This window comes from Hibiscus syriacus, unplaced genomic scaffold (assembly GCF_006381635.1).
Source record: "Hibiscus syriacus cultivar Baekdansim isolate YM2019G1 unplaced genomic scaffold, ASM638163v2 tig00111758_pilon, whole genome shotgun sequence".
NCBI lineage: Eukaryota > Viridiplantae > Streptophyta > Magnoliopsida > Malvales > Malvaceae > Hibiscus > Hibiscus syriacus.
Window position 1 is genome coordinate 1,989,967 of NW_024063170.1, and position 24,972 is coordinate 2,014,938.

At 33.8% G+C, this 24,972-nt stretch overlaps 2 protein-coding genes across 2 annotated transcripts; one reads left to right on the plus strand and one right to left on the minus strand.

The window, feature by feature from the left end:
- The first annotated feature begins 393 nt into the window (after positions 1-393).
- Positions 394-1,339, plus strand: LOC120169270. Its single transcript, XM_039177462.1, has one exon. The coding sequence runs from the start codon at positions 766-768 to the stop codon at positions 1,129-1,131; it is 366 nt and encodes a 121-aa protein (XP_039033393.1). The 5' UTR covers positions 394-765; the 3' UTR covers positions 1,132-1,339.
- Positions 1,340-17,412: 16,073 nt separating this feature from the next.
- On the minus strand, positions 17,413-20,305 carry LOC120169288 (cytokinin dehydrogenase 7-like). The gene is made up of 4 exons (XM_039177471.1): positions 19,511-20,305; positions 19,143-19,418; positions 18,323-18,585; positions 17,413-17,749 (listed from the first exon to the last, which is right to left on the minus strand). The coding sequence occupies exons 1-4, from the start codon at positions 20,204-20,206 to the stop codon at positions 17,434-17,436; spliced, it is 1,551 nt and encodes a 516-aa protein (XP_039033402.1). The 5' UTR covers positions 20,207-20,305; the 3' UTR covers positions 17,413-17,433.
- Positions 20,306-24,972: the final 4,667 nt, after the last annotated feature.

The window sequence follows — 24,972 nt, forward strand, 5'->3', positions numbered from 1 at the left end:
GGTTCGGTTATCATATTATCGATTTAATTCGGGTTCAGGTCAATAATTTCTAGGTCCAACTCGGGTTCAGGTGAACACCAGTTCGGACACGAGTCAATTTCAGATCACTATCTCTCAAGTCATAAACAATTTTATTTCGAATCAATTTCAGTCAATTTTACAAGTCTAGTCAGCTTTTTACAACCCGGTTAACCTGGTCTACTAATTTATCTTCGCTCATGGCTGCTTGATGTTAGCTAAAGTGCTTAACGGACAGGACAGCATTTGAGTTACTGCTATGAAAAAATAGCATTCGCTTGTTCTTGTATACGTGTCGGGTTAATGGGGCAAGGCGACCTGAAAAAGTCTTATTATTTTTTTGCCACCATTGAATGATTGAGGCGTAGCGTTATCTTTTTTTTTCTCTCTGTAAACAAAATCCCCATGGTTTTGTGAAGGAAAAACAAATCAATCAGAGGAGAAACATACGCGCAAAATCTTTTTGTATTAATGCAATTGAGATCCATAATTGTTTCCCCATTCCTTCAGAGATTTTGGTCTTTGTTTTTAAATAGACAAAAACCCGAGTGAGCCAAATTCGGCTCTCAAATGCATAGGAAATTTGCACTTTTTTTTCTCGTCGCTGTTCAAGAGAAATTCCAAGAAAGGGAGGGGAAAAAGAAAGATAAACACTTTTCTGATCTGGGTTTGTATCAAAATTCAAATCCTTTTCCCTAATTATTACAAGTTTTTTTTTTTTTTACTTTTGTTTGCAGGCGAGCTTCGATGGCGGCAGTTGTTAAACAAAAGAACAACCAAAACGAAGTTGAGTTCGCCGAGTGTGATTGTTGCGGGTTAACGGAGGAGTGCACGCCGTCTTACATTGCGCGCGTGCGTGAAAAGTTCGAAGGGAATTGGCTTTGCGGCCTATGTTCGGAGGCGGTTAAATACGAAACGATGAGGTCGGCACCGGAGACTGTAATTACAACGAACGAAGCATTAGTTCGACGCACGAAATTCTGTGAGCAGTTCAAGTCATCGAGCCCGCCGGAAAATCCTGCTGGGAATTTGATCACTGCAATGAAGCATCTGCTTTTTAGAAGTTTGGATTCTCCTAGGAAGAACAAAGGATCCAACGCTTGGAGAAGTTAAAAACAACGGAGATTTTAAGGTTATCCATACAAGGAATAAGTTGAAGTAAATATTGGGGTTTGAATATGTTCAACTTGGATAACTTAAACTTCTTTAGGCTTATTTAATTGTAGAAATTGTTGTTGAGATTCGAACTTAAAATCAAATGATAAAAACGATGATTAATAGTTAAATTTCACTTGTGCTGATAACATCTTTGAAAATATTTGGAGATTGGGGCCAGCCTATGAGTAAGTTGTTCGAGCAAATAAAACTTCCATTTCAACCTATCATTATTATACTGAAATTAGGTTTAGGAGAGATTTTAAGTAACTTAATATTGATTTGAGTAGTTCAAAAGACTAGTGATGTTAGTTTAATTACTATTGAACAGTCTCTTATAAACTTAAGTTCAAGCTTAAGGATATATAATTAAAGATCGAAGATAAGTTTATGTAGTTGTCGTTAAGTCAAGTTCGAGCCACGAAGTAAAGTTGAATTTCAGTAATTTAATATTAACGAGATAAATTGAATTAAAATATTAAGAAATTATCATTTAAACTCAAATCTAAGTTTAATTATTTAACTGTAAAATCTAATATTAAATCCAGTTTATTCTTTTACAAACTCAATCCAACTTAACTGAAAATCTTTTTACTCATACGATGCCCATTTTCTTTATTTAAAAATCTGCCACTCAATCATGAAATTTGTGAAGAAAAATAATGGGATTACGATCGACATGCAATTGTGCATTGGCCATCCAAACAGGGCAGTGATTTGAAATTCCAGGACTCTTTAATAACACCCAAGAAAGTTTAAAGGAAAGTGGAGATTAGTTTCTTATTAAGGATGAAAGAATTGTCTGAAAATAATGATTTTGAGTGTCGATTGATTGTCCCTTCACTTGTCTCAATTGGTCAATACCAAGAGTGCACGTCAGAAAGAGTTGGCGGCTAATCCAAGTCTTTCTTTAATTAATCATGGAATTAATCGTTTCTCTCCAAGAAATGTTTTTTGTCAAATTAAATATAATTTGGCACCAAATATCTAAGTCTAAAAACCATCCCATCGAACGTTCATATCTCGTCAACATGGAATAAAATATGGGGGCTACTCACTTTACAATATTTCATTTGATATGATAATTTAAGAGACAATGTTTATTTTACAATTATATTTATCAAAATGAGATCAACTTTTATTAATGGTGGTAAGTAACTTGATATTGTTTAAATAAATCTTAAGTTCTAGTCCTTATATGTAGTGACACAACTTGTGATAGAATTTGAGGGGTCAACTTAATTAAAAAGTTTAAAGGTAATTTAAATTTTTTTAAATTTTTAAAGGATTTAGTTTACATTTTTTAAAAAAAAATAGGGTCGAACTAAAATTTTTATTATTATTTATTTAAAAGTTATAGGAAGGGGTTTAATTAAGAATATTAAAAAATTTGTAGTTTAATCTTAATTTCTAAAAATTTTGAAGGGACCAAATTATTTTTTTTTAATTTTAAGAGTCTAATTTATAATTTTTTTAATGGCCCCCACCAACATCTCTTGTGTTTTGCCATTGCTTGTATTAGGGGTGAGCATTTAATCGAATCGAGTCGAATTTTTTTTAAGTTTTTGTAGTTGTCGAGTCATATTTTACAACTCGGACTTGATTTGAAATTTTTTCGAGTCGAGTTATTCTTTTGAGTTTCTGTTTAAATTTAATGTTATATATTTATAATATTATAATATTATTTTATTCCAATTTATATAACTTTCTATAACCATATATAATACAAATACATTTCTTCATATTTTTTTTCATATGTGATATACATATATCATACAAAGTCCAAAGACTTGACTCAAACTTGAAAATAAATCCACTAATTACTAAAAATTTCGAGTTATTCGAGTTGCATTTTACAACTCAATTTGAACTTGAAATTTTTTTGGGTCGAGTCAAGTTGAAAAATTCGATTTTTTGAATCGAGTCAAGTTTTGCTCGCCCCTAGTTTGTATACAAAAAATTCATATTCGAGTCATTGATATTTCTTAATATTGATTTACAGTATTAGTTTTCATCATCATACAAGTAAATTGATTTTATTTCTTACATTTTTTAATATCCATTTTTAATATGATTTTAAAAAATATCAAATAGATGTAAAATTGTATGAAATAAATTTATTTTATAAAATAGAGTAAAAAGTCTATACCAAAATATAATACGAAAAAAAATAAATCGATTTAAATTTATTAGAATAAACAAAAAATATTTTATATAAAATTATAACAAAAAATTGATATTAATCATCTTCACTCTCTTCAAACATTCCCTATTCCTCTTTATTTGGGCTTGATAGATATTACCTTATTGGGCTTAACCCTTTTACAGCAACGAAAATGCTAAAAACCGATAATCAAAATTTCCATGCTAAAACCGATTCATATGAACCACTAAATTTCCATGGCCCTCGCTCAAAGCCAGTTGTATTGAGCTACATGATAACAGCCAAAGTGCTGAGCAGTCGGTCAGTCGGTCCAATTTTTCCCCATAGCATAATCATTTTTTAATCTAATAATGTCATATATGCTCAGTTGGTAGAGCACAAGGTTCTTAACCTTGAGGTCGTGAGATCGAGTCTCACGGAGGGCATTTCATAATTCGGAGGTCTTCTACGGAAGCTGCTCTCAACCTGGTGTTGGGGGCAGCCTACTATCTTACCTCCCCCTACCCCATTACATATGGGAACAAGGAACAACCATTTGTAGAAAGGGCAGCTGCTATTAATATATATGCTTTATATTGGAGGGAAATGTACTGGTATTATAAACACTCATTTTCGTTCAGATTTTTTTCTTTCTTTTTTATTATATTATATTATTTATTATATATATATATATATATATATATATATTAATATAGCGTAATTTTTAAAAATATTTTTGAAAAATATAATATATATAATTTTTTAGAAAACAGTTTTTGAAAACATAAAGTATAATGTTTAAAAAATCGGTTTTTAAAATATATATATTATATAGCTTTGAAAATGATTTTTGAAAATGTATATATATTATATAGTTTTTAAAACATTTTGAAAATGTATATAATATATAGTTTTTAAATCATTTTTGAAAATTTATATATAATATATAGTTTTTAAAACATTTTTGAAAAAATATATATAATATATAGTTTTTTTAAAAAAAATTAAAAACTTATATATATTATATAGTTTTTAAAACATTTTTGAAAACTTATATATAATATATAGTTTTTAAAATATTTTTGAAAATATATATATTATATAGTTTTTTTAAAACATTTTGAAAACATATATATAATATATAGTTTTTAAAAAAACATTTTGAAAATTAAATGGTTTTTGAAAATACTTTTATATATATAATATATTATTTATTATTATTATTATTATTTATTATTTATTTTTGTTTTCTGTCCAGGGTCTAATATGTCAAAAATGAGCAAGAGCCCAAATCTGTTCGGGTCCAGCATAAGCTAAATAGGCCTGAACTAGCCCAGGTCCATTAGGGTTTGTAAAACCCTAACATAAAAACTCAACAAGTCAACAACGTCACACAGTCAAGGAGGCCAAGAGTCACGCGAAACGGCCAGCCAAGGCGTCTGGCCAAAGATCTTGGGACTAACCCATCATGAGATTTCAGCCGGTCAACAAACAAACTCCAAACGAGGGGAACCACCCCCACCAAATTCGGAACAGCCCCATCGAGGGGGCATATAAATACCACCCCGATGAGGCCAAAAGGAGACATCAGCCAACATCGAACACAACGGCATAACCAAAACAAACAACTACCAACATCGAAGAATACCAACAAAAACCCAAACATAACCGGGAACAAAACACAAACAATATAAAACACATAAACCAAAGGCTGAAGCCCCACATCAGAAAATCCAAGCAAATAAGTAAAAAAAAATCAAAGCAAAGCAAAAGGCTCGTCGGAACCGAGAGGAGAGTCGTCGGAAGGCGAAAAGGCACCGACTTCAAGGTAAAAATTGAACTTTTAGGCGTAGATTTATGCCTATAGGGGTTTTGTTTGGAGAGATAGGCTTTGGGGTTATGTTGAGGGAGTCATAGGGAACATTTTGGTGAGTTTGGAATTTTTTTCGGTGGGCGGAGCGGCGGCCCGATGGTTGGGTTTCCCACTGGTGGGAATTTGTAGAGAAAAGGCATAGAGAAACTTTTGTTTCTCCCTCTTAGAGAGAGAAAGAATTTGAGAAAATGAGGGCAAATGGCCTTGGAAGGCCGGTTTTGTGGGTATAAATACCCCCATGCGACGTCGTTTTGAATAGGAGGTTCTGCATTTTTCATTTACGGGAAAATTACACCTGTGGTCCTGTAAGTTATATCTTTTATATTTTAACCATTGAATTTAATTTCCAATGTTTTAATTGGGGTTTCAAATTTATTATTTTTTGCATTTTGGTCCTTTTTTATTTTTATTTTTTTTTTCTTTTTGTTAAGATTTATTTTCATAACATTCTTTCATTTTTTTATTTTTCAATATTTAACCCTTTTCTTTTTCACTCTTTTTATTTTGGTTTTTTTATTTTCACTATTATTATTATTATTATTAATTTTATTTATATCTATTTATTTATTTTTTTATTATTATTTTTTTATATTTTTTTTATATTTTTTATTTTTCTTTTAACTTATTCTTTTTTTTACTTTTTTTTACTTTTCCCTCTCTTTATTTTTATTCAATTCTTTTTTCCTTTTGACTTTTTTTATTTATTTTATTTTATTTCCTTTGATTTATTATTTTATTATTTATTTTTTCCTAACATTTGTGACTTTTTAAGAGGAATTTCAACCAATCAAATGTAAGTAATTTGAATCGGGTTTTTAAATTTTAATTTTTAATTTTTGCAATTAAAGACAACCGACAAATTAATTGGTACCGAAAGGGCGGTTCAAGGGTGTTAATCCTTCTTTGACCGTAACTGACTCCCGAACCCGACACATTTCTTGTAAAACACATATTAGGTAAGATGGTGTCCGATCTACCTAAATATTTTTTAAAATGATCGGTGGCGACTCTAACCCAATTATTCAAGTCGAAGCCCAATTCCGGGCCCACCCGAAAGACGGCCGCGATAGCTTGGCAACTCTGCTGGGGACAGGTAAGTGAGTCAGGCCGAATTAATTTTCGGTTGTCTTTTTAAGCGAAAATTATAAGTTTAAATTTTAATTTAATTCTTCAATTTTTATTATTTATCTTTGATTATTTTTTAAATAAATAGTTGTACTGACGTTTTTTAATGATTTCATATTTTTGAAAAGCTTTCATTTCTAACTCTATAACCGAACTCTGAACCCTTTTTAAGTGGGGGTGAAAGCGACACCTTCGTGAAAATTTATTCTCCGTACGGGCATAAAGGAATGTATCATCTTGAGTTTAACCTAGTTTTCATAAGATTGTAACGGGATTAGGACTAAGGGTATGTACCACATAAGCTTGTAACAGGCTTAGGATTAAGGGTCTGGCAAGCCCAAAGGGACACTAGCAAGGAGAACTCAGGTACCTTCTTTAGAACCTAAACCAAGAGACTACAGGGAATTAGAGCCCACCCAAAACCTCATTTTAAAACCCTATGCTATTTTTGAGATTATTTCCTGCTTTATTTTTTATTTGAAGCATGCGAACTAGAAAGATATGTGGTTAGGACGTGTTCATTAAACGTAAATAATTTGCATTAATGGATAAAGGGTTTATAATACAAGAGATGAAAAGCTCAGAAGCCCGGCTATGGTTAGAAAGGACTCAGAATGGACTAGGCTTACACCAAGCACGTCAAAAGTCAACTTTTCCAAAACAGGTTGGCAAAGGTTGCAGGGGCAAGATGAGTAAAAGGTTAATGACCTGGAAAGTTCCTTCAAAGGTAACAAAAACAAGATGAAAAAGCAATAGCTGAAATTGGATGTTCTTGTTGACGAATTCAAGAAACAAGCAGATGAACTTCGAATAGTTCCTATCGATAGAGGGCTCGAATGATGTTTTCATTAGGGAACAGACTCAGCAGAGAGTGAAAACCAGAGATGCATCCATTCGAGATTTAGTGGGACAAATACAAAAAGTAGCTCAAAGAGGCCGGAACAGTTCGACAGGGTATTCAATTGATGACAGAAGAAGGCGAAAGATGAATCAACCTGTCAAAAGTTGTTCGGGGTCTAGAAGAATATACATTTAAAAAAAAATTCTCTTAAGAAATAACACTTTTGTCCCCAATAAGGATTATTTATAATAACAGACACATTTTTGGATCAATGCCTCAAACATTTTATGCATCATACATTTATGCATATTTCACATTATTTTTCTCTTTTTTTATTACCTTCACATGTATCATAAAAAATAAGAACATTTTGATCATATTCCCATGACTTACAAGGAACTTTACCAACAACTTTTGACACTCACGTAGTATCATCATACCCAGTGAAACCCCCTGAAGCCCCCATACCCCTGTGGTATGATGAGAACACTCATTGCGAATATCATAGTGGTGTCCCAGATCACACTATTGAGAACTACTCCGCATTCAAGAGAATCGTGCAGAAAATGCGTAGCAAGAATTATATCGACTTCAGTAACTCGGGGGCATCCAAATAAGGAAAAAGATAATTTCATCATTTGTCGTACTTTGTTTGAATTTGTTTTTCTTCTTTTCTCAGTTCTTTTTTAGGAGATTTAAATGATTTTATGCTACTTTAAATATGGTGAGCCATGAATCAAATTTGCAGACTTGGAATTCGTTGAATATCAACTGAATTAAAAACTCTGTAAATGATTAAATTTATAGATCTTTAACAAAGTAACATGATTAAAAAGTGGTAAAACAAGGACTTTGACCTTACCTAGAAAGATACGCTCAAACACTGTACCCTTCTCTTGCAAATAACCGATATAGCCTTTTCCTTTCATAAGGAAACGAAAAAGAGGCTTGGTATTTAGGTGTGCATTAGTGCAGACAACATGGGGCATCTTTTGCATATGACATTACTCTACTTTTTGTTTAAGACGTTCAATGATTATGATGATCTTTACAGATGGAATAGTCGAGTAGGTGAATCTAGTTTAGGTTAGTTGCTTGGAAATTGAACTCTAAAAGATAAAAAATTTTACTTTCAATAAACACCTAGACTATAACAGGTTCTTCTTGACAATCTTAAGAAATTAAATCTGTAAAAGCTGAGCTATTCCACTAAGGCAATTGGTTATAGAGGAAACTCAAAAGTCCTGGCTTTATGAATAGGTTGCGTTCAAACCATGACATTACTCAGACATTTGGCAACTCGGTGTTTGCTTCACTACTATTGTCAGGCCAAAGACTTTGTGATGAGATGAAACCTTCAGTTAAACCTGATAAAAGTGATTATAGTATTAAGCTATCCCTCTAAAGCAATTGGTTAAACGTCCAGGCTTTATGGATTCGGTTAGCCAGACAATGGAAAATTAAATCAAATTTATCTAAACAATAAATTTTCGGTAATGATGGACTAAGGGAGTTAAGGAACACCTGTTATAGTCAATTTCACACAAGCACTCAATAATTTCATTTTTAGATTGATATTTTTGCACTGCCTTTGTTAGAGGAGTTTACAAAGCTTGAACAAATGAAAGATTTCAGAGGATCGAAATACAAGGTCTAGTAATTGATTATGCTAGTTGCGTCATTTTGTCCGCATCCAATTAAAATGCCAAGCCGAGAAAAAGGCATGCTGTAATAACCAAATGACATTTCTTGATGGCTGAAACCTTAGAAAATAGGAAGCCAACCTAAAACCAACTCATCAACTTGAATATTTATCAAAGAGCTATAACTCTGAAAGCATTAAAAGAGCTATTACTTCCTTTGATATTATTTGAACTCATGTTTATGATTTGATTCGATTACGAGCCTGAATTAAGGAGTAATATTTTATAGAATTTTTATATACTCATATCATTTTCCCTCCTAAAATAAAAGAAATGATAAAAATATTTTCAAACATGACAGTCTCAAATATGAAAAGTCCTTGAACCTGAAACCCGAGAAGAAAATGGGGTACAATTGATTCCCGGGACTAGATCGACAGACAAAGCACAAGACTCCATCCAGAACATAAAACAAAATTGATTCATATAGCATACGTCTTAGGCATACTTAAGAGCATCACATTTATCATTTTTCGCATACATAATTTTATAGCTTTTAGAGTCAAGTTTCAACTTCATGATGAAGGATACTCGATTCAAAAGCAACTTTAAAGATCGATGGTAGTTTCTTAACTCAGTAGTGAGAAGCTAGACCTCAACCGACTTGACATATTAAAATATTGACAAGATCTCATAATCAATTTCAGATGGGTTCGACAACCAATTCAGAATGAATCCAGTTCGGCTCAACTCAACAATGAGTAGCAGGTTTCCAGTTAACGTTTTCAAGCCAGATTTCAATTCCACAACGGAAGATATCCGGCTAACAAAATTTATCAGTGGGTTTTCCCGTAAAGGGGAGTCATTCAAAGATCATCTCACCTGATTCAGACCCGCTCATAAGAACCACCTGAGAATTATGACCAGCTTAGACCTATGAAGGGAAGCCATTTTTTATATTTACAGCATAGCTCAAGGCGAGAAGGGTTATCTGTCAACAAAATACCTTCGAGTTCGATTACACTCAGCTCAAAGGCATATCCAATTCGTAGCATAGATCAAGGCGAAAAGGGCTATCTGTCGACAAAGACCTTCGAGTTCGATTACACTCAGCTCAAAGGCATATCAATTTACAATATAACTCAAGGCGATAAGGGTTATCTGTCAACCAAGACCTTCGAGTTCGATTACACTCAGGTCAAAGGCACATCAAATTTACAGCATAGCTCAAGGCGAGAAAGGTTATATATTAACAAAAGACCTTCGAGTTCGATTACACTCAGCTCACATGCATATCAATTTACAGCATAACTCAAGGCGAGAAGGGTTATCTGACAACCAAGACCTTCGAGTTCGATTACACTCAGCTCAAAGGCACATCAAATTTACAGCATATCTCAAGGCGAGAAGGGTTATCTGTTACAAAAGACCTTCGAGTTCGATTGCACTCAGCTCAAAGGCATATCAATTTATAGCATAACTCAAGGCGAGAAGGGATATCTGTCAACTAATACCTTCGAGTTCGATTACACTCAGCTCAAAGACACACCAAATTTAAAGCATAGCTCAAGACGAGAAGGGTTATCTATCATTAAAAGACCTTCGAGTTCGATTACACTCAGCTCAAAGGCATATCAAATTTGCAGCATAACTCAATGGGAGAAGGGTTATCTGTTAACCAAGACCCTCGAGTTCGATTACACTCAACTCCGAGGCACATTAAATTTACAGCATAGCTCAAGGCGAGAAGGGCTATCTTTCATTAAAAGACCTTCGAGTTCGATTACACTCAGCTAAAGGGCATGTCAAATTTACAGTATTTCTTAAGTCGAGAAAAGTTATCTGTCAACAAAAACTGACGAGTTCGATTCCATTCAGCTCGATGACACATCCAACACATGGTGGCAACAAAAAACCACTTTTTGGTTGAAGTCGAGGTCTTTAAGTCAAGAAAAAGATATGGGGTAATCTCTTAGCCTAGTACAACATAACTCAAGACGATAAGGGTTATTTGTCAACAGAAACTTTCGAATTCAACTTCGCTTAGCTTGAGGGCCTACCAACCACATGATAGAGTCAAGGAACTATTTTCTAGTCGAATTTCTAAGCCAATGTCTTTAAATCGAGAAGAAGACTGAACTGGACTGCAATTTGGCAATAAGGAGTCGCATTCTGATTCAAATTCTGAACTGTGGCTTTAATTCCATATTATTTCAAGATGGACTCAGCTTCGCGACGGAGGAGCCATCCGCAACTCAATTCGACAGGGAGTTATTCTTAATTGAAATATCATAGTCAATTTTCAACTCCAGCGAACGAATATTTGTGTCCTTTTATCTTTGTCATATTTTTTGTTTCACGAAAAAGGTCAAAGAGGGGCAACTGTAAGCACTCATTTTCGTCCGAATTTTTTTTCTTTCTTTCTTTTATTATATTATATTAATATAGCGTAGTTTTTGAAAATATTTTTGAAAAATATAATATATAATTTTTTAGAAAACGGTTTTTGAAAACATAAAGTATATTGTTTAAATAGCTTTGAAAATGATTTTTTGAAAATGTATATATAATATATAGTTTTTAAAACATTTTAAAAATATATATAATATATAGTTTTTAAATCATTTTTAAACACTTATATATAATATATAGTTTTTAAAACATTTTTGAATATATATATATATATAATATAGTTTTTAAAACATTTTTGAAAACTTATATATATTATATAGTTTTTAAAACATTTTTGAAAACTTATATATATTATATAGTTTTAAAACATTTTTGAAAACTTATTTATAATATATAGTTTTTAAAACATTTTTGAAAATATATATATTATATAGTTTTTTTAAAACATTTTGTAAACATATATATAATATATAGTTTTTTAAAAAAACATTTTGAAAATTATATGGTTTTTTAAAATACTTTTTTATATATAATATATTATTTATTATTATTATTTTTTTTTGTTTTATGTCCAGGGTCCAATATGTCCAAAATGGGTAAGAGCCCAAATCTATTCGGGTCCAGCATCGGCTAAACGGGCCTGAACCATCCTAGGTCCATTAGGGTTTGTAAAACCCTAACATAACAAGTCAACAGCGCCGCACAGTCAAGGAGGCTAAGAGTCACGCGAAACGGCCGGCCAAGGCGTCCGGTCAAAGATCTCGGGACTGGCCCATCCCGAGATTTCAGCCAGTCAACAAACAAACGAGGGGAACTACCCCCGCCAAATACTGAACAGCCCCATTGGGGGCCATATAAATACCATACTGGTGAGGCCAAAGGGAGACATCAACCAACATTGAACACAACGACAGAACCAAAACAAACAACAAAGAACAACCAACATCGAATAATACCAACGAAAACCCAAACATAACCGGGAACAAAACACAAGCAGTATCAAACACATAAACCAAATGCCGAAGCCCCACAGCAGAAAATCCAAGCAAATAAGTAAAAAAATCAAAGCAAAGCAAGAGGCTCGTCAGAACCGAGAAGAGAGTCGTCGGAAGGAGAAAATGTACCAGCTTCAAGGTAAAAAAATCAAACCTTTAGGCGTAGATCTACGCCTATAGATGTTTTGTTTTGAGAAATAGGCTTCGGGGTTAGGTTGAGGGAGTCGTAGGGAACATTTTGGTGAGTTCGGAATTTTTTCTGGTCGGCGGCGGCCTGGTGATCGGGTTTCCCACCGATGGGAATTTGTAGAGAGAAACTTTTGTTTCTATTTCTTAGAGAGAGAGAATTTGAGAAAATGAGGGTAGATGGCCTTAGAATGACGGTTTTGTGGGTATAAATACCCTCAATGCGACATCGTTTTGAAGAGGGGTTCTGTATTTTTCATTTACAGGCAAATTACACTTGTGGTCCCAGTAAGTTATATCTTTTATATTTTAACCATTGAATTTAATTTCCAATGCTTTAATTCGGGTTTTGAATTTATTATTTTTTGCATTTTGGTCCTTTTTTATTTTTTATTTATTATTATTATTTTTTTGTTAAGATTTATTTTCATAACATTTTTTTTTCATTTTTTTTATTTTCAATATTTAACCCTTTTCTTTTTCACTCTTTTTATTTTGGTTTTTTTATTTTCACTATTATTATTTTTTAAAATTTTATTTATCTCTATTTATTTATTTTTATTTTTATTATATTTTTATATTTTATATTTTTATTTATTTTTCTTTTGACTTATTCTTTTTTTTCTTATATTTTTATTTTTTCCCTCTCTTTAATTTGTATTCAATTCATTTTTTCCTTTTGACTTATTTTTATTTATTTATATTTATTTTCTTTTTTTCCTTTGATTTATTATTTTAGTATTTATTTATTTTTCTAACATTTTTGACTTTTTTTAGAGGAATTCAAACCAATCAAAGGTAAGTAATTTGAATCGGGTTTTTTAAAATGATCGGTGGCGACTCTAACCCAATTATTCAAGTCAAAGATCAATTCCGAACCCACCCGAAAGATGGCCGCGACATGGATCAATATTGGTACTAATATATTTGAGAAGAAATCATCTCGAAACTACATAAATGTGTACTAATATAACTTTCTTTGATCTAAAGTTAATACAAGAAGTATAGTCTCCATGTCTATCATGTATCCTTACTATTCTCTCAGTTTTTTTTTTATTAAATTAAGGTGATTATAAAGTAGTATATGTTCTATAAATACTCTCAATCATTTGACAATGAACGCTCAATCATCTTACTATAGTCACTAGTGCTCAAATTTTTCAATAAATGGGTTATACCATGAACTTTTCATACTTGAAATTCAAATCATAAATTTTAATAAATTATTTATAAGTACGAAAACACCAATCTAAATTGAATACTTGAAATGAATTTTTGATAAAGACTTAAATTTCTAGCACATAATAAAATTAAATATGGATTAAATTCAATATCCAACTGAACAATTATTTACTAATAATAAAATATAAATAAAGTTTACTATTAAATAATTTGAGCCGGGTCAATTTAGAAAAAAAAATGCTAGAATTTCTTATTTACACAACTCGAACATGTAACTTAATCTCTGGATAAATTTACTGAATTTGGACTATTACTTTCTACCAATATATATGTTTTATATTAGAGGGAAACGTACTGTTGTCTGTTGGGATTTATTCTTTTGATAAAGCGAACAATTTACACGCTATACAGCATCCCAAGCACGTGTCTCGTAGAGGACCAATATATATGTTTTATATTAGAGGGAAACGTACTGTTGTCTGTTGGGATTTATTCTTTTGATAAAGCGAACAATTTACACGCTATACAGCATCCCAAGCACGTGTCTCGTAGAGGACCAATATCGATGCTTAAATGTTCGAGAAAAAATCATCTGGAAAACTACATATATAATATTATATTATATATAGACGCACTCATATAGCAGTATACCACATTCAAGATTATAATTTGTAGATGCATTGAATTAAAGTGAGATCAATTATGCAAGCAATCTTCCTTGATACCTGAAAAGTCAAAGATAGTATACCTAGAATCCGTACGCATGTTTGTCGATAATTTATTCACTTTCGTTCAGTATCGTTAAATCATTTGAAGCTTCATTATTTGATTCGTTTGGTTCGAGTCTCCAACCTTGGATCAATATTATTAAACATTTCACATGTTTAGATTACCTTAAGGTCATGGGGAATGACATAAACTGATAAAAGGATTAGGTATGAAATAAATTTATTTTCTATGAACTGAATTTTTTAATAGATAAATAGCGGCTTTATTTATCAAGTTGCGTAATGAAAAAAGTTGGGGGGAGGGGGGAAGAATACGTCCATGCATGACACGATATCCAAAGAACGTATAGGATGCTCTGCATGGGGTTTAGACCATGGTTTTTAGAACCGAATCAGTTAGTAAATCAGTCATGCTATCAGTTCATTAGTTCAACTGATCGAACCGGTTCGATCGGTTGGAAGAACCGGACGACGTCATAATTATTTAAAAAATTAAATAAAAATACCAAAAATATTAAATAAAAAATAATTTTTTATATCACAAGTCATATTCAAAGCAAGTCATAACATATATAAATTAAAAACCATAAAATCAAATGAAACAAAATGATTCAAATTAACTACAACATAATATTTAAGGTAAAACATATTAAATAATAAATATAATTATATAACTATAATTAAAAAATAAATTTGAGGCTAAAAATATCATAACAAAATGATATTGTTTGGTTTAATTTTTTTTAAAAAAACAATCTCACATGGCAAAGAAACATAGAAGAGCATCCCAAAAGTCTAAAGAGTAAAAATATGAGAACAAAACAATCCCACATGGCTAAGAAACATAGAAGAGCATCCCAACTAACTTCTATAAATAATAGAGGTAATTTGACATTCAAAATCATGGAACCTTTTGGTGAGCATTGAGTGAACTATTCTTTCACTTCAATCAAACTCGAATTTTAGGGTTCAATCGAACTACTAAATTTTTTTTGAGTTCAAGCCTTTTCGAGTTCAAGTTTCAATATTATATTTCGAGTTCGAGTTGAACTTGATAATTTTTAGCTCGTGAGTTTGAGTTGAGTTGAGCTTGCTTTTAAAGTTTTCAAGTTCGAGTCGAGCTCAGCAATACTCGAGTTCGACTTGGCTCGTTTAACAAACACGTCGTTTGGTTTAATTTTTTTTAAAAAATAAAATTGATGGTTTTTTTCCATTTTTCCAGGTTTTTAGCTTGTCTGGTTCGAACGGTTCAACGGTTCTGGCCGGTTCACTAGTAACGATTCAACCGGTGTAGATTGAACCGGACTAAGCAGCGATTCCCAATTGAACCAGTTGAATCGGCCGGTCCTGTCCGATTTTCAAAACACTTGTTTAGACTATTAAACCATTGCTTATTGGTTTGGTTCATTTTACGAGAAACCATGTTCTTATAATTGAAACTTTAAAGCTGCTATGGAACTCCTTAAGACTTTCAACTTTTCTTCACTTTTAACAACGGGGACGGAATTGGAAAGAAAGGAAAGTGGAAGAAAAGTAAGATTTGGAGAAAATAACGATGTAGATTTTATTACATCAACTTTCAAACAATCAAACAACAACGAAACCCTGAGTGCTTAAGCCAAAAACAATGGGAAAGAGCTAAAAGAAAGAAGATTCAGGTTAACGAGTTCAAGATCCTTAAGTAAGAAATTGATTACATTGATGTGTTTAATCGGGGACGGACGCAAGATTTTAAGTTGGGGCCGAAATTGAACTTATAAAATTTTAGGACAGTGAAAACAAATTTTCAATAGAAAATACATAAAAAATCTAAAATATATAGTAATTTTAGATTTTTAGGAGGAGCGACTACCCCCACCCGTCCCACCTAGGTCCATCCCTGGGTTTAATACGATTATCCAATATTGAGAAATGGATTACACTGATAAATATAGAAAGAATATTTTTAATTGATTGTTTTTGGCAAAAGGGTAACTTTTGTCCCTGTGTAGACTCAATTTATCACTTTCTTCCTTATCGTATTTTCACGTCAATTTAGCCCTCAAATTTGCTTAATTACATCATCTTATACCATACCCTAAACCCTAAATTATAAAGATTGAACCCTAAATCACAACCTCACAACCTCTAAACCATAAACCTTAAACCATAAATAATAACTTAGGGTTTATAATTTACGGTTTTAAGTCAGGGGTGAGATATAGAATGCTGCAATTGAGCAACTTGGAGAGCTAAATTGATGCGAAAACTCGATAGGGGCAAAAGTGATAAATTAAGTCTATTACAGGAGCAAATGTCACCCCTAATTCTTTAAAAAAAATTTTGAGAATGATATAATTTTAGTACAATGGCAAAAACAGAGAACATCACGAGTGGTAAATTGAGAATAATCTTCGAGACGTGCTCATAAAACGCCGGTTAAAGAAACCCTAAAAAGATGTTATTGGAGAGAGTTTTGATACTTGTGTTTGAAAATAGAGAATCTGATGCCTAACACTATAATTCCAAGCCTATGCCATTTTTGAATTGCACATCTTTTTGAGCTGTTCACTTTTTTTTACTCCTAACGTTCTTCATAATTTTTGGCAAGTTGAGTCACCAACCCCACTTTAGATCTATGATTTATCTTATATATCGCATAAATCTAATGGTCCATTTTAATTAGCTTATCGGCAGATAAGAGACAAGTAAGAAGTGAGAATAGAAAAATATTAATTTAGAACTAATGTGGTAAAGAAAAAAAATGTGATACGAGAGAGAAAGAAGGACTAATTTATTATTATTATTATTATTATTATTATTATTATTATTATTATTATATTTTCAAAAAAAAAAACTAATGTAATCATTACATTTGTTTGGACTTAGCCAATGACAACTTATTGTCGACGGTAATCAGTGTAAGACCTTGTTAGTCAAATCATTCGCCAGTTGAAAAATGCCAACCCTTCATTTCCTTTTTGGCATTTGAAAGAAACCAATTATAAATTATAGATATTATAATAAACATATTTCCCTTCAAGCATTGATTATCAACCAAATGCAGATAAGCTTGAGTCGGCCAACCAAATTAATGGGAATGATAATATTCCATATGCTGAAAAAAAAAGGGGAGAAAATCACGAATTGAGACTACAAACTAAGGTTGATATGGGTCCTATTAAAAATTCTTTGTCCAGGTGCTAGGATAGCCATTGGATCAAAACTGAACTTCCTCTCCATAAATCTGGACCATTCATTCCCAAAATGTCGTTTCCAATCATCTTTTGAATGGTAGTTAGGGAGGTACAGCTTGAAATCCAAACCCTCATCGTTGCACCTCTTGACGATCTCAAGGTTTTGTGCCACCAATTTTTCGACCGATGATCCCTGTGGAACAAACCGGAGCAATGCCACGATGTAGAATATTTCGCCTTTCGGTAGCACCACCGATGTCCGGTCATCCCACCTAAACAACACATTTTAAAACCCATCTTTCACAAATTAGTTACAACAAATATATGGAGAACTGTAAACTAAACATTTATACTCAAATTAGAATGATTCAAAAGAGCTGAATTCGGATTGACTAACTATATCGGGGTAAATTAGTCCAGAAAAAAGGTTCGTTGCTGGAGCCCAGACAAATTATGGTGTTATTATAGCTTAGTTGGCGAATAAATTTGTTTGTCGTTTTCTAAAATTGCAAAAGACTGACTCTGAAAGTTACCTCACTTGGAAAATCCCATTTCCCATAAAAGGGGTGATGACCAAATTACCCTACTCATTCACAGTGAATTCTTTTTTAGCAGTACTGGGTCCCACCCCGTATCTTTGTCCACAAAGTACCTATTTTTTTAACTCTACGTTTGCTTATACGCTAACGTACCACCCCTTCACCAAACACCTAACATGACGTTTAACACTATTCCTGGAAAAACGACATGATCCAGCACAATTGATCTCAGAATAAGGTGGTACTACAAGTAGCTCGTGCTGAGATCCTTATAATCACACACGAGACGAGGGAAGGTTGACTTACTTACTTCGCAAGAGAGGGTAGATCAACATGGGGCCACCGACTCCATCTTTCAACATCTTCCTAAACACCGTCCGATCAAAGTCCACGATGCTTGATTGGGATACAAAGATGTTCAACCAAGGGTGAGGGCTGTCCCATATGCCATTGGCCTTTGCGTGTTCCTCTACTCGTTTCACACGCAATAAAAATTCTATGTAACTAACATTCACCTGGAACTTCAACCGTCGGATGAATTCTAGCCGTTCTAGCAGTCCATTCACGGCCTGCACCGATTGATGTTAAAAAACAAATCAGTGACAATCAAGTAATTTAACAAAATTACAGATTCCAGAAGATGGATGGCTTTTGCGGAACAACGGGGACCAAATTTTCAGAACGATAAGCAGGGATATAAGATATACTGCTGAACGTTACCATTTTAACCCCGGAAAATACGGGAGAAAGGACAGTGGCGTCATAGTCTCGTAATTAAAACCCAATAGAATGGGCACTTTCAACAGCTTTTATTTTTGTGTCAGAAAATCCAATAGAAGATATCTACTGTATGGTCGGTTTTCAACTTTCAAACAATTTAACTATCGATATTGACGTTTCACTAATGGAACTCTTTTTAGTTCTCGTTACGGCGGAGACTGACAATAACCCCGTGCTCCGCCGCTGACGGTTGCTTTGACTTCTTGACAGTTACGGTGGGAGACCCGCAGTTAAAGACTCATTTTTTTAATCTAAAATGTCATCCACAGCTATGTAAACAAGGTTCTGTCTTGATATGTTAAAACGTGATGCAGGGGATTATTAAACGAAATGAATTGTTTGTTACCGCATCTACTGTTGAAGGGTGATCGTTGTGGCGGTAATGGAGAGCAGCTTCGAGGCAGTAGAGGACTGAACCGGCGGTTTGAGGGATATGAGCCGGGTTGAACTCGTGGTCTGGGTCCAATGGTACGGATGGCCAACCGTTGATTGGGTCGTGACAGTTGGAAAGCACGAACCCTTCCACGTAATCGAACGACTCACCCTCTTCCCGAGTCACCAGAAACTCGGCATCCCGAGTGAACTCTTCAAACTCAGAATACACTAGCCGTATCCACCTTACCTATTCAAATAAAACAAACTTAAAATAAACCCTAAATCACAGCGTAATCGTGCCAGTCAAGTACTTGAAAATGTACTACTAGAATAACACACCATATCCGGTGCGGGTTGTAGCTTGACCCTTGCTCGGGTTATAATACCGAACTGACCGAGCCCGCCAAGGGCTCCGAAAAATAGTTCGGAGTTTTGGGTTTCTGAGCAAACGGTTATTTCGCCTTTACCAGTTACGATTTCTAATTCCGTTACATTTGATGTCTGGGGGCCATAACGGAACGCTTGTCCACTAACGCCGGCGTTAGATAACGTCCCGCCCACCGTCAAGCTGAGATAATCCGTCCACGACTGAGGAGCCAGACGGAACATCGAAACGCATCTTTTCAAGACGTCTTCCCATAATGCCCCGCCGGAGATGTCGATATAAGGAGAGCCGTCAATTGTCAACAGCTTGAAATGGTTATCCTCTGTCGACCGCATGTCTATCACGAGTCCACCGTCCGCCATCGCCTGACCGTTGATGGAGTGGCCGTTACCCCTCGCCGCAACCGTCACATGGGAAGTCCGCGACGCAGCCTTGACAACCCGAGCTATATCCTCGCTCCCAGACGGTTTAATCAAAACTAAGGGATTAACAGAGTAAATACCGCCGAAATCTTTACCGGCTAAGCCAGCAATTCCGCCGCTTTCGATGGTGCCTTGGAGGTCGAGGGATTGAGATATGGTGGAAACGTCGTCGTCGGGGATGGATTCGGCGTCAGTGTCGTGTACGATTCTTCCCAAACAAGCTATCATCTTTGAAGGGTTTAGTTGAAAATGGGAGTATCGCCGGTAACTGGTTTCTGTTTAACTGTATCAAGTTTCAGTTTTCTGTTTTTCTCCCAATCTCTCCTTTATTTACGATCTTTTTACACAAAAAGGGGGAATAATGAAAGAATTCAAATAAAAATAAAAAGGACTAGAAAGAAAACTTATTTGTTTGATTAGTATTGTGATGAATATAAAGGATGGTATATATAAAGCCTCGGGGTGCGTAGTAAATTAGTAAATAAATTGGATTAGTTAAAAATAAAAATCAATATTTTCAAAAATAATTTAAAATTATTAAAAATCAATTACAAGAATTTTATTTTTAAATTATAAAAGTGTGCAATACCATTTGTAATTACTATGCAATTCTAAAAGTGTGTAATTAGGACTCGCATGGATTCAGTCGGATTTTTTTGTCAATCAAACTCGATCTGAAAAATTATATATCTTTTATCTGACTCCAACTAGATTCAAAAAGTTTATACCTTCTCTCCGAACAAAACCCGACTTATCCTTTTGAGATAAAAATCCAAACTCGACTTAATCTGAAATAATATATTTATTAAAAATATTACTTTTATTCAATAAAAATATAGAGTTAATTGAAAAAAATAATATATAATGCAATTATCCCTAAATATATAAAGTAAACTTATAATTTTTCGGGTCGGGTCAGGTATTTTTCACTCTAAACTTAAACTCGACCCGAACCTAATTTTTTTTAAAAATTTAAATCCGATAGAGTCGAATCAAATAAAAACCGACGATTCGGATCCAATGTCTATCCCTATATGCAATATCATTTGTAATTATAAATTTTTCGAAAAGATTGATATTAGTTTTTCGAAAAGATTGAAATATATCATACATTTCAAATTACCTTTATATAATTATATATATCGATTTTTTTAATATATTTTAAAGCATTTATTGTCTTATTAACCAGTAAAAAAGTTTAGTAATTTAGAAGAAATATTAATGACGCCAGCTTAAGTTTCAATGCCTTGGTTGACGTTATGAGCCTGTAGACATACTGTATGTCACATACATGGCCTGCCACTTCCCTTTAGTTTAATGGGAAACGTTGAAAACATCAACGCTAAGGATTTCATTTTACAATGCAAACGTAATAATGAAGAGATAACTATTCAAATAAATAATTAGAGACAAAAATAAATTTATAGAACAAAAATATATATAAAAGGAATATATATATATACACACTTTCTTTTTTGGTACGTTTATTAGGAAACATGAAAGAATAAAGAAATATACTTTTTATCCACAAGGTCCAATTGAGCCCCCAAACAATAAGGGTAATATTACAAAATAGGTAAATAATAAGAATAAAAATGTAGTTATACTTTTTAATTTTAAGAAAACGTCCTCAAAACGATAAGATATTATCCTTTAAAACTAAATTAAACAAATGCATTAACTATAATAATGTTTGTTTCTCAAGCATGCTAAATATTTTATTTCACTTTATATAAGAATGTATTTACTAAATCTAGCTTGGATTAATTAATGAATAATAGAGGAAATATATTGGTTGATTATGTTGTTGATTTTTATTTTATCTTATTTTTTTGGGTTATAGATTTTAGATTCAATATGAACATATTCTTTCGTGCTTATATAATCTCTTTTTTTTTCCTCTAAATAAGATTAATATTAGATTTAGAATTTATAAAAAATATTATTCTTTTAATTTTTATATTTAAAGATTTTATAAGAATTATTATATATTTAAAGATTTTATAAGTCACAATATATATATATATATATATATATATATATATATATATATTATATATATATAAGTCCATGCATTCAATATAATTGTCGCAAAAAAATTAAAAAAATGATTTAATACCTCATACCCTCAAGCAACCCGACTCAACCACTTGTCGAAATCCTTTCTCACACACACCAAAGCCTGACAAAAGCACCCCATAACTTTGCTTCAAGAATCGAGCATATACCAATAAACTTAAAAAACCCCAGTTAACCATCGTACATCACTACCGCGGATGACTCCACCACATGTGGAGATACCATTGTCAGGATCTCAACCTCTATCTAAATTAAGTTTAACCCAACCCTAACTCGGTCTCTATTAAGCATTGCAAGGAATGCACAGATTAGCAATAACAGAAAAGAATCAAGAAAGCATTTCATTGAATCAACTTGCTATACACATCACCTATACTTGTTACTTATAGCTCACTTACAACAACCTCAAAGAACTTAACAACCCTAAAATCATTTCCTAACAGCTTCTATATGATGGCTAACCACATCCATCATCATCTCTCAACTTACATGCATGATATGCATGAAGTGCTTTAACTCATGTGCATGAGTTACTTTAATATATCTCAACATTCTCTCCACTTCTTTTTTTTCTCTTCTCTAACAAAGTAGCAGCAGTTTTTCTCGAAACTGCTCAAATGCGGGCTTGGTTAGTGGCTTGGTTAGTCTATCTACTACCTGGAACCCAGCAGGAACATAACTAACTCGAAGTGCACCGACTGGAATCTTCTCACGAACAAAATGCACATCCAGTTCAACATGCTTGGACTGAGCATGACAAACTGGATTCACGCTCAAGGCAACAACATTTGTGTTGTCACACCAAATAACAGGTGCATCCTGCAAGGACAACCCAAGATCACACAGGTAAGCCAGGTCACTTCTGCAGCAGAATCAGCAACACTCCTATACTCAACTTCCATTATTGAACGAGAAACAATTTATGCTTCTTTGAATTCCATGCAACCAAACAATCTCCAAGGAAAACACAAAATCCAGACATAGACCTGTGATCACTAGCATCACCACCTGTGATCACTAGCATCACCAGCCCAGTCAGCATCCGAGAAGACTTTGACACATAACCGAGCATCACCTTTCGAAAATACCAACCCATAATAAAGTGAACTTGCCAGGTAACATAGGATACGTTTGACTGCCACAAAATGGACCGTTCGTGGAGACTGCATGAACTAAGTTGCTTCATTAACTGCAAGCTCTATATCTGGTCGAGTATGGCAGACATACAAGAGAGCTCCCACAATACTCTGATATTCTCGAGCGTTTGTCATTAGGTCACTAGTCTGATCAGCAACCTTTGTAGCAACTATAGGAGTACAAACAAGTGTTGCTTGACTCATGTTAGTTTTTTTAACAGTTCACATATATAAGCACACTGACTTAACAACAAGCCAGTACTAACTTCAATTCCCATAAAGTATGACAACTCACCTAGATCTTTAAGCAAGAACCGAGTACTAAGCAAATGAACGACCTGATCAACGGTTGTTACCGAAGTTCCTGTGATGACGATATCATATACATATACCACAGCATATGTACAACAGTCGTCTTGAATTCTGACAAACAACGACACATTTACTTTCGACTCAACAAACCCTAACTCCAAAAAACAAGCTTTAAGCTTGTCATTCCAGTTACGTGGTGCTTGGCGGAGGCCGTAGAAAGCCTTCTGCAACTTACACACTAGTGGAGTACCATATGCAACAAAATATTTAAATCCTGGTGGCTGTTACATGTACACCACCTCACTCAAGTCACCATTCAAGAACGCATTATTGACATCAACCTGTCTCAAGACCCAACCACTTGCAATAGCCATGGTTAAAAGAACATAAACAGTTGAGAACTTTACAACTGTACTAAACGTGTTCTTGAAATCGAACCTAGGGACTTGTGTGAACCCTTTTGCAACCAACCGTGCCTTGTAGCTATGCAAAGACCCATCCGAATTTCTTTTAATCTTAAACAACTACTTATATCCCACCACATTCCTGTCACCAGGTAGGGGAGCAAAAACCCACGTGCCATTTTGAATTAATGTTGAATATTCTGCATGAACTGCATCTGTCCATGAAGCTGACTGAAGAGCTTCTTCAACAGTTGATGGTATAACATCATCAAAAAATGTAGTGTACACTTTGGTTTAAACACCCCACACTTACTCCTAGTTAACATGGGGTGACTATTAGCAACTGCAGTCCCTGTTCTATCACTAGATGGTGGCTGAACTTCCATAGTAACTTCAGTGACACCAGGCTCCTCAGGCATTGCAGCAAATCCATTGTCTACACCAGATCATGTAGAACTGTGTTTAGGAGTATCTATAGATAAGTCAACAGCCTTTGGCTCTTGAACAACACCAGTACGCAGTTTATTAACATCCACCACTATGTCAATAGGCCTACTCAACTGCGAACGGACTCCCGATTGTCTGACATGACTATCCTGAGTAAATGGAAAACACCACTCATCAAATTTCACATGTCGAGACACAACTACACGTTTATCAGGTGTTAGACATAAAAACCCTTTGTGTTGAGGGCTTGTACCCAAGAATGTGCATAGATGAGACCGAAAATCAAGCTTATGGCTGTTGAAAAGTCTTAGATGAGGGAAATATCGACACCCAAATACCTTAAGTGAGCCATAGTCAGGTTTCTTGTTGAACACACATTCAAAGGGAGACCTCCCAGCTAGTACCTTCGAAGGTAACCTGTTTATTAAGTGAACAACCATAACCACTGCATAGGACCAGTAAATGATTGTCATGGAAGCCTGTGCAAGCAGCACTAAAGCCAGCTCAACCACATGCATGTGTTTACGCTACACTACATCGTTCTGTTCTGACGTGTGTGGACAGGTAACACGGTGAGAAATATCAGCTTCAGTGAGAATACGAGACAACCGACGAT

Bases quoted from the DNA above. Each gene is read 5' to 3' on its own strand.
- LOC120169270 (XM_039177462.1), top strand. From the start codon at position 766: ATGGCGGCAGTTGTTAAACAAAAGAACAACCAAAACGAAGTTGAGTTC.
- LOC120169288 (XM_039177471.1), bottom strand. From the start codon at position 20,206: ATGATAGCTTGTTTGGGAAGAATCGTACACGACACTGACGCCGAATCC. The intron at 18,586-19,142 runs GTAACAAACAAT...CAATCGGTGCAG, and splicing joins ACCCTTCAACAGTAGATGCG to GCCGTGAATGGACTGCTAGA. The intron at 17,750-18,322 runs GTAAGTCAACCT...TGTGTTGTTTAG, and splicing joins TACCCTCTCTTGCGAAGTAA to GTGGGATGACCGGACATCGG.